Genomic DNA, 17,304 nt, shown 5'->3' with positions numbered 1-17,304 from the left:
TGACAAAGCTACAAACCTCAGAAGACATTTCTTCTTATTGAGAAAAGTCTTGGTTTTACTTTTCACCTTTTTATGAGCTAGATTCATCCCCATCCAAATTGCCTAGAATTTCACATCTTCAGTTACTTCTGAAGCTTACCGAGATCAACAGTAACAACTACTGTTAGTATTTGATTTCATTTACTAAGGACTTTAACCTGAGTTTAGCACATGGGATATACCATCACAGCTCATGCCTTGTGAAGTTGTCACACATATACATATCATTAAACCATACTTAACTTTTAAGTAGTAATGAAATGTCCATTTCTCCATTTCATTATACAGTTAAGCTGCACACCACGGAACCCATACTGACCCTTTGCTGAGAAGAGAATGCATAGGGAATATTTACTCCCTCATTTGCTTATAACTAACATGTTAAGGTGTAAACATTTTACTATATCTTGTGATAAAGGTTTACTGAAAAGGAAGCAAAAAGATTGGTCAATATACATATATTGACATATTCAGAACCAAATTAGAAGGTAATACTTAAAATTACCAAAATTTTTATCTCAATAATTAACTAGTAAGTATAACTAGTACTGGCCATGGCTAGTATTTATAACTGCTTTTTTTCCTATTACTGATGTTCATCAAGCAGCCATCTTCGTGTTTCTTTAGTTGGTAGGACTACCCAAACCTTCATTTCCAAAGATGCTGGACTATTTGTGGTCCTGCTAAATAGGTTATAGCTCCCTATCAGCTTTCATCATGGGAATAGGACGAGGAGCTATCCTAACAGAACCCTTATACTCTTAAAAAAAAACTCCTCCCCTGTATGGAAAGGCCCCACCTCCCCCTTGGTAATCATGATCAGTCACCCCAGAGAGTACAATAACTGTCTCCTTCACCTGTTAATTCAGAGGTATGAAGTGTCTAAAAGGTCCAAGAAGCAATGCTTACTTGTAGTTCTGGGAAATTACTGTTTTCTAACAAAAGCATTCCCTCTTTAAGGTCATTGGAGAGAGAAGCAAAAATTTGCTAGTGAATCAGTAGAGTAATAGTGAGTGGAGCCATGTTGGAGCCCAGGGACCACGCTGCTACCTGCCCCATGCTGATCGCAGAGTCCTGTGCTATTAGCTGGGGCCATGGTGACATCTGAGCCCAAGCTTCTGCTGATGGCCATGTCTGGATCCATAGTCCTGTTGCATCTGGGGTCTGTGTTAATGTCCATTGCCAGTGTTAACAACAGGGGCCCAGGTGAACCATGGTTTGAAGTATGAGGGCTGTGCAGATCTGGCCCTGCGTCTCAGCAGAGAGATGACCCCAGAAAGGGAAAGCCGACCCTGTCCCTTAATAGGAAAGCCCAGTACCACCCTACACTTGGGAAAACTGGCCCCACCCTTCACCATGGATATGGGAGAGTTGGCTGTGCTCCTCATCAGAGGAGGATGGTTCCAGAGCACCCACTTAAAACATCCCATCTACCACCTAGAACACATCCAGGGCTTTGAGTAGGCAATCTCCAACATCTACCCCATCTTTGTCCTGCTGGAGTATGTGAAGGGATTGGTCCTATGGAACCATAGCCACAGAAACTCCATGACCTCAAGGCAACTGCAAGATACCCTAGAATAGCTTCGATGAAGGTCCAGTATACCAACCAGTGTACCAACCAGAAGTCAGAGGCATTGAACCTTACCCTTTGAGGGGACACTGCAAGGGTGAAGGGTGGATACAGAGGGACTGGGAAATGAGAGGACTTGGGGTGCAGGATGTGAAATTCCCAAAGAATCAATAAAAGATTACATTAATAATTTTTTAAAGGCATGATTGTTTACCCTTAGGCTCTTCAAACTGGTGTAATTAAAACCTTTCACTGTATCCTTATTAAGATCTGGGGATTTTCTTTTTTTTCAGATTTTTTTTTACTTGAATTAGAAACAAGATTGTTTTACATGACAATCCCAGTTCCCTTCTTGCTCCCATCCTCCCCTACCACCTCCCCCAACTAAAACCCTATCACATATCCTTTCCACTCCCCAGGGAAGGGGAGGCCTTCCATAGGGTGTCATCAGAGTCTATATTATCCTTTGGGATAGGGCCTAGGCCCACCCCCGTGTGTCTTGGTTCAGGGAGTATTTTATGTGGAATGGGCTCCCAAAGTCCACACCTATGCTAGGGATAAGTACTGAACTACTACAGGAGAGCCTGTAGATTTCCCAGGTTTCCTCAGTGAAATCCATGTTCCTGGGGTCTGGATCAGTCCCATGCTGGTATCCTAGGTATCAGTCATGGGAGCAAGTGTTCCCCATTGTTCAGGTCAGTTGTTTCTGTGGGTTTCACCAGCCTGGTCTGGACCCCTTTGATCTTCACTTGTCCTTCTCTGCATCTGGATTCCAATTCAGTTCAGTGATTAGTTGTGGGTGTCGGCTTCTACTTCCACCAGCTGCTGGATGAGGGCTATCAGGTGGCATATAAGTCAGTCATCAATCTCATTATCAGAGAAGTGCATTTAAGGTAGCCTCTCCTCTGTTGCTTAAATTGTTAGCTGGTATCATCTTTGTAGATCTCCAGACATTTCTCTAGTGCCTGATTTCTCTGTAAACCTAAAATGTCTCCCTCTATTATGGTATCTCCATTCTTCTTATCTTCTATTCTTCCCCTGACTCAACCTTTCTGCTCCCTCATGTCCTCTGCATCCCTCCTCTTCTTCCCTTCTCATTCTCCTAGCTAACCCCTCTTCCCATGCTCTCAATTTGCTCAGGGGATCTTGACCCTTTCCCCTTCTCCAGGGGACCATGTATGTCTCTCTTAGGGTCCTCCTTGTTTTCTAGCTTCCCTGGCAGTGTGGAATGTAGGCTGGTAATCCTTTACTCTATGTCTAAAATCTGCATATGAGTGAGTACATATCATGTTTGTCTTTTTGTGATTGGGTTACCTTGCTCAGAATGGTGTCTTCTAGTTCCATCCATTTGCTTGCAAATTTCAAGATTTCATTGTTTTTTTTCCTCTGAGTAGTACTCCATTGTGTAAATATACCACATTTTCTCTATCCATTCTTTGGTTGAGGGGCATCTAGGTTGCTTCCAGTTTCGGGCTATTACAAATAGTGCTGCTATGAACATCGTTGAACAGATGTCCTTGTTTATGAATGTGCTTATTTTGGCTGTATGCCTAAGAGTGGAATTGCTGGATCTTGTGGTAGACTGATTCCCATTTTCTTGAGGAGTCACCATACTGATTTCCAAAGTGGCTGTACAAGTTGGCACTCCCACCAGCAGTGGAGAAGTGTTCCCCTTTCTCTACATCCTCTGCAGCATAAACTGTCATTGGTGTTTTTGATTTTGGCCATTCTGACAGGAGTAAGATGATATCTCAGAGTTGTTTTAATTTGCATTTCCCTGATGGCTAAGGATGTTGAACACTTTCTTATGTGTCTTTCAGCCATTTTAGATTCCTCTATTGAGAATTGTCTATTTAGTTCTGTACCCCACTTTTTAATTGGATTGTTTGGTATTTTGGAGGCCAGCTTCTTGAGTTCTTTGTATATTTTGGAGATCAGTCCCCTGTCAGATGTGGGGTTGGTGAATATCTTTTCCCAGTCTGTGGGCTATCATTTTGTCTTGTTGACTGTCTCCTTTGCCTTACAGAAGCTTCTCAGTTTCAGGAGGTCCCATTTATCAATTGTTGACCTCAGTGTCTGTGCTATTGGTGTAATATTCAGGAATTGGTCTCCTGTACCAATTAATTCAAGGGTATTTCCCACTTTGTCTTCTAATAGGTTCAGTGTGGCTGGGTTTTTGTTGAGATCTTTGATCCATTTTCACTTAAGTATTGTGCATAGCAATAGGCTTGGGTCTTTCTGTAGTCTACATGTCCACATTCAGTTATGCCAGCACCATTTGTGGAAGTTGTTCTCTTTGTTCCATCATATAAATTTGGATTGTTTGTCAAAAATCAGGTGTTCATAGGTGTGTGGGTTAATATCAGGTTCGTCGACCTGTCTATTTTTGTGCCAATACCAAGCTGTTTTCAGAACTATAGCTTTATAATAGAGCTTGAAGTCAGGGATGGTGACGCCTCCAGAAGTTCCTTTATTGTACAGGGTTATTTTGGCTATCCTGGGTCTTTTGTTTTTCCATATAAAGTTGAGAATTATTCTTTCAAGGTCTGTGAAGAATTGTGTTGGGATGTTGATGGGTATTCCATTGAATCTGTTGTTCTTTGGTTGATGAGTCTACTTCCGCTAGTGTGTCTTCAACTCCTGAGATTCTTTCTTCCATCTCTTGTATTCTGTTGGTCATGCTTACATCTGTAGTTCCTGATGTTTACCCCGCTTTTCTGTTTCCAGCATTCCCTCAGATTGTGCTTTCTTTATTGTCTTTATTTCAGATTTTAGGTCTTGAACTGTTTCCTTGGGAGATTTGTTGATATCTTGTATTTTTTGGTTTGTTTTTTTCTTCCATTTCTTTAAGGGATTTTCTCATGTCCTCTTTGAGGGCCTGTATCATTTTCATGACGATGTTTTTAAGGTCATTCTCTTCTGGTTCATCTGCATTGTGATGTTCAGGTCTTGCTGGTGTATGGATCCTAGTCTCCTGTGGTGTCATATTGGGTTTTCTGTTGTTGCGTGTGCTTTTTCATTGTCCTCTTCTCATCCTTTCTTCTGGTGGGTGTAGCAGGAGTCTCTTCCTCTCCTGGTGTGGGTATGGGACCAAGGGTCCCTTCTGGTAGATGCAAACAGATCCAATACTCTGATGTCTGTCCTCTTCTCGTGGATGGCGGTAACACTGTTACACGGGTCTTGGCACTGTCCAGGTGTGTTGGAATCCCGCTGCCGAGTTCAGAACTGGTGAGCAGACCCTGGTGTCAGATGTCTCTGAGCAGGACCGCAGAACCGGAACCGGAAACTGCCCCTGGCCTACCTGTGCCGGTGGATGGAGGCAGAACTGTTACCGGAGCCTCAGCAGTGTCCAGGTGTGTTGGGTCCCACTGGGCAGTTCGGATCCGGTGAGCAGATCACTAGCATTCGATCCAGATCTGGGGCTTTTCATACTATTGAATGGCTCTGAGTAACATGAGTGCCAGGGCATGACCCATACAAATAGCATGTAATCATAACTTTGTAGCTGGAAGCTGACTGCTCCAATTATGGGGCCTTTTACATTTCTTTGAATCCCTCTAAAATGCTACATTTTCTTTTTCTACCCAGCTTCCTATTGCATTCTCATGCACCTTCATTCAGTGGTGCTTCTATGAATAGAGACCTACTAACAACAACAACCAAAGTTTAAAAAAAAAAAATCTTACTATGTTGCCTGGGCTGTTCATGCTGGGCTTAAATAATCTCTTGCCTTAGCTTCCTTTTATTTATTTAAAAGCATTCACAAAATTTTGAATTGAGAATAAAAGAATAGGGTTCCTTTTAAAAAGATGGCTTTATTAGTACTTAAGACTTAACAGCTTCTTATTTTACCATGTGACTGACATTAGGGTAGACACCTTTATTTATTTAAAACCTGCATGTCATATGAGCATGCTCAAATAATAATCCATACAGTTGATTATTATTTGGCAGAAAAGAACTACTACATGTGTGATAACTCAAGTGAGACTCAAAGACCTTTGTCCTGTTTGATCCATTTCGTAGACATTCATTCTGTAAGAGATAAAAATGTACTTGTGTCCAGCAATAGGCATGCTAACATGGAAGGGAGAAGCCTCTCTGTATCCCACCTCTAGACAAAGACAGACAACTGAGGACTGCTGAGAGTGGGAGAAATAGTCTTCCCCAAAGAGGAGCACCTTAATTGCTTATCCAATACCAAGTCATCAGTGCTGAAATCATTACAAGCAACACTAAACAGGTTCATCAGGCTGTATTTACATGTTTAGGTGTGTGTGTTTTCTGTAATTGTGATTGTAACATATGTATGGTCACTATATATATAATAATAACAAAGGCCATGAATTTAAGAGAGAGGAAAGGAGGTACATAGGAGGGATTTAAAGGAAGAAAGGAGATGGGGAAAAATAATATAATTATGTTTTAATATTTTAAAAAAACTAAAATTTAAAATGTGGGTGAATGACATATAGTAGCTGCTATAGGCACTTGGAGTAGAGAAGTGAATATGACTATGTAAGAATAACTATTATTTAGGGTATTCAAGCTAATTTGAACCCAAAAGTGCATATTGGCAAATACTCCTCGGCTCTTCACCTGTTATGTTGTAGAATAGCAGTCATTTACCATTCAGATTTCAAGACCCCTTTACATCCTATTATATTATTGAAACTTAAAAAAAAACAACTGTTAGGTGGTTGTGGTAGTTCGATTGAGAATGGCTCCCATATGTGCACGTGTGTGTGTGTGTGTGTGTGTGTGTGTGTGTGTGTGTGTCCTTCTTTTGATTTTCTTGATGTGAGATTATATATTGCTTGTTTTCCTGTGTGTAGTTAAATTCCTTAGATTGGAGTTTTCCTTTTAATACCTTCTATAGGGCTGGATTTTTGGATAGATATTGTTTAAATTTGACTTTGTCTGGAAATATCTTGTTTTCTCCATCTATGGTGAGTGAAAGTTTTTGCTTGGTATAGTAGTTTGGGCTGGCATCTGTGGTCTCTTGGGTTCTGCAAGAACAGCAGAATTCTGAATGAACTTTTTGGTGGGTGCTGTAGCCATGTTTTACTTTGCACACAATCATTATCATTCACTTAAAAAGCAAAAGAACACCTTCTCACTCAGTTTCTGCTGCTCTGGACAGACTTAAAACTAAGAAAGTATTAATGAATTTCACTTTGACGAAACCATTTTAAATCTGAGGTGCCTTTAAGTGTGAAGTACATCTTCACTAAAAATGAGACCTGTATTAACATGCAATAAAATGTGAGGTCACTAGCCTCTCTCTGGATGAACATTCTAAATTTGAATTGGGAATTTCTGCATAGAAATCATAAAGATTTCACATCCAAAGATCTCTGCCATAGTGCCTCATTTGTATCCTGTCCTCTTTCCCAACACTCACTATATCACTGCTTCGTACAACAGGAGCCGCTCAGCTCTTCCTCCGCACTCTGAATCTTTCTTATGTACCTACAAACATGCCCAAGAATGCTTATTCTTTTTAATTTATTCTTATACATTTTTAATTAAATAGAATTCCATCATGTTTCCCCTTCACTTTCCTCCCTCCAGGTCCTCCTAGGAGCCTTCCCTCCAATCCCTCTTATGCCTCTTATGTCCCCACTCTAAAATTAATAGTCTATTTTTCTCTGATGATTTTTGTTATGCATACATACTTATATACATACACACACACACACACACACACACACACACACACACACACACACACATATATATATATATATATATATATATATATATATATTATATTACTACAACCTGCTGATTCTGTGGTTGTTTGTGTGTATATATGGTTTCTAGTCTGACCACTTTGCGTTGCATAACCAATGCAAAGTCATTAGTTACTTGTTCTTAGTGGTGGGACCTCATCCCAGTGGTGAGTTCCCTTTCTACATCAGCTTTGTTATTGATATTGCCATTAATCTGTTCTTGTTGGTACAGCCAAGTTTAAGACAGTTTTTTATAGTAGATTTCCTAGAATTATGGCTCTTATAATCTTTCCACTCCCTCTTTTGTGATGTTTCCTGAGCTATAAATTCAGGTGCTGTGATATAGATATATCTCTTGGTTCTGGACTCCCAACAATTTGTTGATGTCTACATTGTATCCAGCTGTGGTTTTCTTTGATTGTCTCCATTTGCCGTAATGAGAAACTTCTTAAAAATTTAGAATGTAGTAAGGAATTACGCTGGTCCAGTAAAGTGGCAGTGGTAGATTCTTTTTGGAGGTCCATGACCTTATCTCTGGAAAGGTGGCTAGGTTCCCTGTACAGGACATGACTTCCCTCCTGTTAAATGAACCTTAAGTCCAGTTGAACAGCTGTTGGTTACCACCAGTTGTTGGCTACCACAAACTTCTGAGTGCCACGTATTGCACCTTTCCAGGTACCCTGCCATGCTGGTGATTGTTGTGTTTCTTGATGTTGCAGCTCCATATTCTTACAGCAATGAAGCCTATTGTCATCTCCTATTGAATTACTTACTGCCTATCTCTCAGTCCGTTTTTTCTACTTCACCTTCCATTCATTTGCAACCTGCTATATCATTCAGATGAAATCATGGTTATTACTGTTCTTCCAACTCCCAGGTCATTTTGCTGTGTGTGTGTGTGTGTGTGTGTGTGTGTGTGTGTGTGTGTGTGTGTGTGTGTGTAGTGTGTGAGGGTGCATATATGTGTGTGGGTATATGAATGTGGAGACCAGAGGACAGTGTCAACCTCTCAGTTGCTCAGGTGCTGTCTATGATTTGTTTTGTTGTTATTGTTTTTGGGGTTCACTAAGAAAAGCAGTAAGCTCGCAGTGATCTACAGGGATCCATCTATCCCTGCCTCCCAGCACTGGGACTGTAAGTGTATACCACGATGCCTGTCTTGTTTTACATTGATTCTGGAGGTTGAAGCCAGGTCCCTGTGATTGATTGCAAAGCAAGAATTTTGCCGACTGAGCTAGCTCCCCAGTTTCATCTTACATGACTTTCCAATAACAACAGACACAGCAAACCTGATTTTTTAAAATCAATAAACTACAAACTTCTGTCTTTAATGAATATAGATATAAAAATCCTTAATAGAATCTTAGTGGACCAAACCCAGCAATACAGAGTGGTTTATGCATTTTGGCCAAACGGGATTAATTCCAAGTATTATGGGTTGATTTACTATCCAAGTATCCTTTTTATGTCTGTGTTCTCTTGGTAATATTCTTTCCTTCTCTGCTTATCTCCTCACTGGAGATTATTTCCCTGTTAGCGTTTCCTTCCTTTTCTAGTTTCCTGTTGTCTTTATTTTGACACTTCTGTCCTCTTCCATCCTCTCAGCTCATTCTCATAACTTTAGGTCATATTTATATGCCAATTACACTACAGTCTCTGTCTCAGGTCATATCTCTTTCCTGTTTTTACAACTGTGTACTAATACAGTCTCTCAGGAATATTTTCAGATTCCTCAAATTCAACATCTCCATAACTCATCCATTTAATCTCTACATGGAAAAATGACCTAACTTTCCTCTATAATCTCAATAATCATAAGGCCTATTTATTCCACCAGTCTGTGAATATTTATTGAGCATCTACTATGAACCAGCTATTTCTCTAAGCTTTTAAATTGTTACCTAATGTAATAATAATGACAGTAGGAGTTGATAATGAATAATTAATCTTTTTTAGATGAGATTCCTATGAGGCCAAAACAAATTAAGAAATCATATCTGCCAGAACTTACAAATAGCTAATATCTACCCAGTTCTGTCTGACACAAAAACTAGTCTTCTCATCTTTCAGACTCCCCTAAGTGGTCCTAAAGTCACTCTCCTTTCTTCCCTACACTATATAAAGCATGTTTCAGTTATGTCTGTAAGACTTCTAAAAAGCCTATTGTCCAGAGACCATCATTGTACCTAGTACAACTAAGGGATCTGGAATAAATTATTTTCTTTTTAAACTCTTCTTTGCATGGATGTTTTATCTTGTCTTTATAGTCTGTATACTACATATGTGTCTGACCCCTCTGGAAGTCAAAAGAGTATGTCAGATCCTCTGGAACTGATCTACCATGTGGCTGCTAGGAATAAACCTAAGTTCTCTGAAAGAGCAGCAAATGGCAAATGCTCATAGCTGAACCATCTCTCCAGCCCATGACAGAAATTTTTCATAGAAGGGCTATATCATGGAGCCAGGAACCATGCCATTGTGTTTGCATAGCATAGTAAATTACCATTTCTCATGACTTCTTTTACCTCAGCATCTTCATTTCTGTTTCACCCTTTAAGAAAGCTTCTATTACTGTTTTCTCCTCCCTATATTTTGCTTATACTATCATCCTAACATCACACTATACTGTATATGCATTGATTGCCTACTTATTTCTCCTTGTTTACCCATAAGTGTTCAAAGATGATTGTTCCATTGTGTGCTTCCATGCCTGAATACAGAACCAATGCTTAGTAGGCTTTTCTGATCCAATGTACTGGATATATGAAAATAAAACTTACCATGGGTGGTTGTGAACTGGGAAAACAGATATAAGAGCGTTGAGCATTTTATTTATGAAGTTTTCTTTTTTTTTTGGTGGGGGAGTTGCAGTTCGAGATAGGGTTTCTCTGTGGCTTTGGAGGCTGTCCTGGAACTAGCTCTTGTAGACCAGGCTGGTGTCCAACTCACAGAGATCCACCTTGCTCTACCTCCCAATGGATTAACGGTGTGCAGCACCACTACCCAGCCATTTATAAAGTTTTATTCTGCAGAGTTTTGGGTTTTGGGTCTCAAAATATTTTGTTCAATCTATCTCTGAAGATGAGAATATTTATCTGGGATATTTATTTAGGAAAACTTTTTAAGAAAATTTCTAAGCAGTATGGTTATGTGACATCTGGCTTCGTGCTCATTTTTTACAAGTATGCTTCGAAATGGTGCCCAGAAGCCAGAAAGCAGAAAACATAACCAAGTCTTTCTTTGAAAGCAGTGGATGGAATTTAGATATTCCACTTGGAGTTGTTACAAAACGTCCCTTTGCTGTTTGAGTCACATAATATAACAGTAATACTCCGTTATAGAATGAGCAACCCGTTTGGCCTAGATTGATTTATTGAGATGAACAGCAAGAACAAGTTAAATCCCATCATCACATCCCTGAATAAATTTCAACATGAATTTAGTTGGTGGTAAATGGACATTTGTTTTTATTGTCTCCAAGATTGGACTTTTCCTCCAGTAAAGCAGAATAATGTATCTATATGGCATTCTAAGTTGAGCAGTACATAAAGATTAGTAAATAAGGCTCCATTAAAAATACTTATAATGTAAGTAACATGAGTCCCAGTAGCATTTCTAATGTCCATTAATGCTTATTCTGAGGATCAGAGCTCATTTTACTGAGCCATTTAGTCAAACCGTGTGATTATTTAGAAAGTTAATTCATGCATACTAAAATCTAGCTTAAGTAATGCAGAGGGTAGGAGGTAAAACTCTATGGAGACGATAGTCCTTTTTGTTATTTAATGATCAGCCATAATTAACTTGCAAATTTGAAATAATTAGAACAAATTAAAGGTATTTAACTTTGCCTCCCTAAAGAAAAATTCAAATTGCACCAAATGCAGCTTTAAATTATTCAAGTCTCAGAGGTCTAGGCTAGATTTTTTTTTTATAATGCCTTTTCTATGATGAGAATACCAATCTGCTTTTTGTCAGAAGGCATCCTATCAAGTAATTGTTCTTTGTGTTAATAAATGACAGCTATTCTTCCTTATAAAAGTATTTTAGTCTCCCAAGACTGCATCAGCATTTCACTGGCATTTAAATTCAATAAAACAAAAGGTTAATGTTTTTCTGCTTTTTAAGGAATGCAAATACAAGTGGTTTTCAATTGGTCCTGAATGACATTTAAAATTTGCCATTCAAGAGCAGACTATCGAGATATGAGATATGGGCAAAAGAGAATGAAAACTTCAGGATGCTTTAGTAAAATGGTTTACCTCTCCTTACTCCAAAGCAGGGTGTTTTAGCTACCCATTTAGTAGTATTTTTATAATATTAAAACATAAGGAATAACAGTAAAATCTTAATAACTTGAAGAAGATGATATAGTGGCTTTAATCTAAATATTGTGGCTTTAATCTCTTCTAATATCTTGTTCTGATCATTTTCCCATCAATTTAATAGCTCCAATAAATGCTGAATAATAGTTGCTGTTCCTAATAATTCTACCCATGTCATTAAATGATATGAACTGTTGGTCATAACTCTTCAGTGAATTCTGGACATAGTTCATCTGGACTATAAAAATAGTAAGAAATACTGTTAACTGACAACTGGATCCTGACTTTATGGTTCATGGCATGTGTCCAGTGCCTGTCTATATGGTTTAGCCTATGTAGTTTGGGAAACAATGTTTCTGTTGACATTTATACATCTTGAACCACTTTAGTGACATATTTTTTACCTGTACTTTTACTTAGTTTCTTTGTAAATATTCTTTTTATTCATTCTTTGAGAATTCCATGTATATATTTAATGTCTTGTTCATGTATACCCCTTGTTCCCCTCCAAGTCCTAATAGCACTCCCTCACCATGTCTCCCTCCATCTTGATGTCCTCTATTTTCAATCTACTGAGTTCAGTTAGTTCTTCCAGCAGGCACAAGGGTATAGAGTCATCCACTGGAGCATGAGTAGTGACTCTCCCTTCCCTAGCAGCTATCAATTCTATTTGCTCCTCAGTTAAGAGTGGGGCTTCCTGAGCTCATTCCTCATCCATGCTGGCATTTTGACTGGCTTGATTTTGTGCAGGTCTTGAATAGACAGCAGACACTTGAATTCATGTTTGTGACAGCCTTGTCAAGTCCAGAAAATACTAACATATATATTGTGTAACTGGCACCCTAATTAATAAAGCATTCACACACCAAAAAGTACTTTGTTTCATTTTTCATTATATTCATTATAGTCCCTGTCCCAAACAACCAGGAGTCTGCAAATTGCTTTGCATGATCTAAATACTCATATAAATAAAATCATATAATATGTATATATCTGGTATCTTTCATTAGTCACAAGGTTTGAGAAATACAAATACTTTATTGCATGTTTCAATAATCTATTGCTTTTTTATTTCTTAATTAGCAATTCACTATAGAAGTATACTACTACTGATTCTTCACTTCCTTATTGATAGACATTCAAATTACTTCCAGATAAATCTCAAGACTAATTCAACTTTATAGTAAATAAGTAAATCATATAGAATAAGTCTTGTAACATTTTTTTCTTACTGAAAATTCTCTTGGCTCTTTTAGGTATTTACTGTTTACTCTTCACTTATCAATTTCTTTGAGGAAATTGAATTTGATTTTGGTTTGACCCATTGGGGATAACTTAACATACTCAAAATATTGACAGTAAAATCATGTTATCTCTACATTTATTTAAATCTTTTCAAGTTAATTCAGTAATGCCTTGTAAATTTCATTATAATGACCTTGCATATAGTTTTCATTGAATTTAATGGTAGAATTTAGGAAAAAAAATACTAGCTTTTAAATATCTGTTTTGTGTACCACAATTTGCTAGGTGCATATATTCTGTCAACTTTTTTTTTTGTTTTCTGGATTTCTTACCATGTTAAAATTCACAAGTATATTATGTATGAATAATCATTTATACCTTTACAAGCTTTATGTCTTTTGTTGCTTGTTCTTGCTTCATTTCCTTGTCTAGACTTCCAATACAATATGGAATAAAATAAAAGTAGCTAGAGAAGCTACTTTTCCCAACTTTAAGGAAAAGACATTCAATATGTCACTAATAAGTCCATTAGATATGGGTTTTCATATATGCCCTTTATTAACCCATTTTTTTCATTACTTTAACAAATACCTGGTCCAGGCTAACTGCATAAGGAGGGTTTTTTTTAGCTCACAGTTCTGAAGACTGAAAATCCACACAACACAACATTGAGGCTGGCAAGGCCTGTAGCATGTGAATATCTGCAGGAGGAAACAATCACACTGCAAACCAGAAAGCCAAAGAAATGAAGCAATGTCATCCATCCAGAGACAAACTCAGTCAATTTGAGGAACTAAAACTAAGCAGTTCTCACCTCTTCAACATTTCCGTGCAGTTTTCTTTAAGGGACTGGCCACTTGGAGTGTGACCATGCTCCCGTGAATATATGAGCAACACAAATTGGACTTGTGGGGTTTGTCTTGGGGGGCAGCATAAGAAGGGGTCAGACCTGGAAAGGGAGTGTGATCAGGGTGCCTTATGTGAAATTCCCAAATAGTCAGTAAAAATATTATGTTTGGGGAAATTTCTTCCAGTACCACTAACTGGAGATACCAAGTTCCTGACACATGGACCTTGGGTAAGAAGTCACAGCAAGCCTTTAACACATTGAACTTTTACCTCATGCCTTTTTGCTGACCTTCCATCAGCATTTTGTCAAATGTTCTGTGTGTATGTATTGGAAGAATCATGGGATTATTCTCCTTAATGGTCAGCATCTGGATTTATTTGGAAATGTTCAGCTAACATTGTGTTTTGCAGAAGAACTCACTTGGTCATTATGTGCTATACTTTATATACTCCAGGATCTACTTTGCTAATATTTTGTTGAGAATTCTTATGTCACATCTTCATGTGGGCTGTGACTTAGTAATACCCTCTGATCATGCGCCATGAGATTTTTGTGTCATATAATCACGCAATATTCTGTATTGTCTTTTGTTTCTGAAAGGATTAATGTAATATTGCTAACACTTATTTCTTACCCATGATAAAACTCACCAGTGAAGCTATTTTGGCAGTTTCCATAGTAAAAAATATCTTTGACTTTTGAGTTCAGTTTTTCTAGGTCTGAGACTATATTTTCTGTTTCTTCTTAGTTTTTGGCAATTGAGGTTTTTCTTTTTTTTTTAAGAAATACACATATTTCAGGAAGTCATCATGGCTGTGGAGCAAAGGTCTGGCAAAGGCAATGGCAAAACCAGGCTACCCAGCAGTTTACTCAATGGTGAAAGACAAACTGGCAGTCTTCAATATAGCATAAATGAATTAGGAGTAAGTTCAGAAACAGTTTCAGTGGTAATCTTAGTCGGGTGCTGTTGCTAAGAGATGCCTGTAAGGACTCCAGTACAGCACTTTCAGAAAAGCTTTTTTTTGAAATTAAAGGAAGAATAATGGGTAGTTAAGATGTTTCTGAAATATCAAAATCAGGTCTGTAAGCAGAATAAGCCCATTCGAGAAAAGAGAGATGACCTGTTAAAGATGAGTGCTGAAAGGCAAACAGTGATAAAGGGAAAACAGCTGGAATTGGAAGTACTGCCGTCAAATATCCAGGATCTTAAGAAGGAATTTTCTAGGGAGAAGCCATTTCCTCTGCTAACAAAGATAATGAAGAGAGATTGAAAGGCTGCAGAAAGAAGCCCACTTGTATAAGAGATTGCCTTGCACTAGATATTAAAAAGGTTCATGATGACAAATTGCAGTTTATATCCACTAGTGTTGACCATAAGATCCTGAGAACCCAATTGTGTTTACCCTGAGCCTAAGTGAAGCAAGGGAATGGGAAATGTCTGGCTGCTCCTCATCTTCAGTGCCTAGCAGAGTTTCAAGAGAACATCGGGGGACCAACAATCTTTTCAGGATTTCTTGCCTATGTGAGGAAACTTTTACTGCTGCAATTTATTATAATATAGAAATAGTATGTGAAATTGTTTGTTGTTTTTGTTATTGTGTATATATCTTAGTATTTTAGTGTTTTGCAATGTTTTTGTGTGGTATGAAGGAAACCAAAACACATCATTAATGAGCAATATTCTTCTGTGTATATGTTTGTCTTATTGGTTGATGAATAAAACACTGATTGGCCAGGCAGGAAGTGACATAGCTGGGCAGAAACTGCCACTAGCTAACCACAGAGGTCTGGAGGTCTGTACAGATAGATAAGAAGTGACGTAGATGGGCAGAATCAGAATATAAGCAGGGACAAACAGGAAATCACTCTCTCCTCTTCTCTGTGGAGATGCTGAGCAGATGTGATGTAGACCCCAACTGAGTAAGAGACCCAGACCTTTTCTCCAGTAAGATAAAACCACATGAAGATACTTAGATTTATAGAAATGGGTTTATAATTAAGACAGAGCTAGCCAATAAGAAACATAGCCAAAGGCCAATAGTTTCATAATTAATACAGTGTCTGTGTGTTTCTTTGGGGCAGAGAAGGGCAATGGGACCAACCAGGCCAAGAAAACCTCACGTTACACATTGTTCCAGAACATGTCTCTTTAGCATAACATTTTGAAGAAGTTAGCAAGATCAGAGTCATAAAAACTCTTTGCTTTCCCTTAATTTACCTAAAAGCAGGGCCTAAAAGCATAAAAGTTCCTTTACTCCCATACCTACAAGGGATGGAAGTTAATCAGTGGAACATGAGTTCTAAGTGGTCTTAATAATAAAAACTGAGAATCAGAGATTAGGGGGTGAAAGTTTAAAGACCAGAGAAGCAGAGCAGCCAGTCACTAGAGTTCTTACCTCTATGAAATCTCCAGACTGAAAAGAGGCTGAATTCCTGTCTATTCCTGCCTTATATTCATCTCTCTGCCAAGCCATTAACTTCCTGTCTGTCTGTGCAGACCTCCAGACCTCCATGGTAAACTAGTGGCTAGCTCCACCCTCTGATCTTCAGGCAAGCTTTGTTTGTTAGAGCACAAACAAAATATTTTGACAAATCACTAAAGATATCTTTTACAAGTTCAGACATGGCTGGTACTGGAGAAATTAACAAGCCTTGCTTCATTAGTTTATTCCCATAAATTCACTCTCCACAATTCCCCACAAGTAGAAGCTAAAAGCGAAACCTACTGTCTGTATTGTCATGTCTCTAAAATCCTACTGTTTTCTATTGGAGATGCTGTGTAGACCAGGGTTCTACACTGCTTTTTGGAGTTCATTTCAGTTGGGATTGTCCTTTACAATGTGTACTGCATGCATTAGTAAACTCATTTGGTTTTCTCTTGCAAAAACAAACAACCAAGAAACATGCATTTTTCATTTAATTTTATTTTACTATACCAGTGTTCAAGTTGTTTGTGATACACTCTTGATATTCTTTTCATTGTCTGTAGACTTTGTAGTGATATATCATTGCTGATCTCTAATATTTGTGGCTGTAATTTTCATGTTTTATTCTGTTGTGGTGATGTGGGAAAATACAGATTTTATTAATCTGCAATGGCCATGTTAATTTTTATCTTATGGCTTTATTGTATTTGTATTTCTCCTCTTTACTGTTTTCTCCCTCCTGGCTTTATAGCTAATGTGCTGTTTTTGTAGTTTCATACAATATAATATTTTATCAGTGATTCAAAACGTATTTTTACTATATATATTGAAGTTATATTTCCTCTTATTACTGACTCTTTGTTTCTCCAATTTAGATAAAAAAAATTTTATTTTTGAATACCAGTTCCTCGATTGTTTTTTGGTCGACCTGTGGATTATTTAGGAATGTGTTATTTTTCATTTTACATGCCAACTCCAGTTCCCACTACCTCCTCTTCTTCTGCCTCCCCACTACCACACCTTCCCACCCTCCATCCACTCTTCAGAGGGGGTGAAGCCTTGCTCCAGGAGTCAACAAGGTCTTCTAAACCAAGTTCAAGCAGGACCAAAC

General features: G+C 38.2%; 1 protein-coding gene across 5 annotated transcripts in view; it reads left to right on the top strand.

The window, feature by feature from the left end:
• Kiaa1328 (KIAA1328 ortholog) overlaps positions 1 to 17,304 on the top strand; it is a 276,897-nt gene that overhangs the window by 191,160 nt on the left and 68,433 nt on the right. For 3 of the 5 annotated variants that reach the window (XM_035440239.1, XM_035440240.1, XM_035440241.1), the window contains one exon: positions 4,807 to 4,965. The exons of the other annotated variants lie outside the window; for them this stretch is intronic. In XM_035440239.1, the coding sequence (XP_035296130.1) occupies positions 4,807 to 4,965 (159 nt within the window). The remainder of the gene's footprint in view (positions 1 to 4,806; positions 4,966 to 17,304) is intronic. 5 annotated transcript variants of the gene reach the window in all.

This window comes from Cricetulus griseus, chromosome 2 (assembly GCF_003668045.3).
Source record: "Cricetulus griseus strain 17A/GY chromosome 2, alternate assembly CriGri-PICRH-1.0, whole genome shotgun sequence".
In the NCBI taxonomy this organism is placed as follows: domain Eukaryota; kingdom Metazoa; phylum Chordata; class Mammalia; order Rodentia; family Cricetidae; genus Cricetulus; species Cricetulus griseus.
Note: the sequence above shows the minus strand (reverse complement) of the source record. Positions and strands in the feature narration are given on the sequence as shown.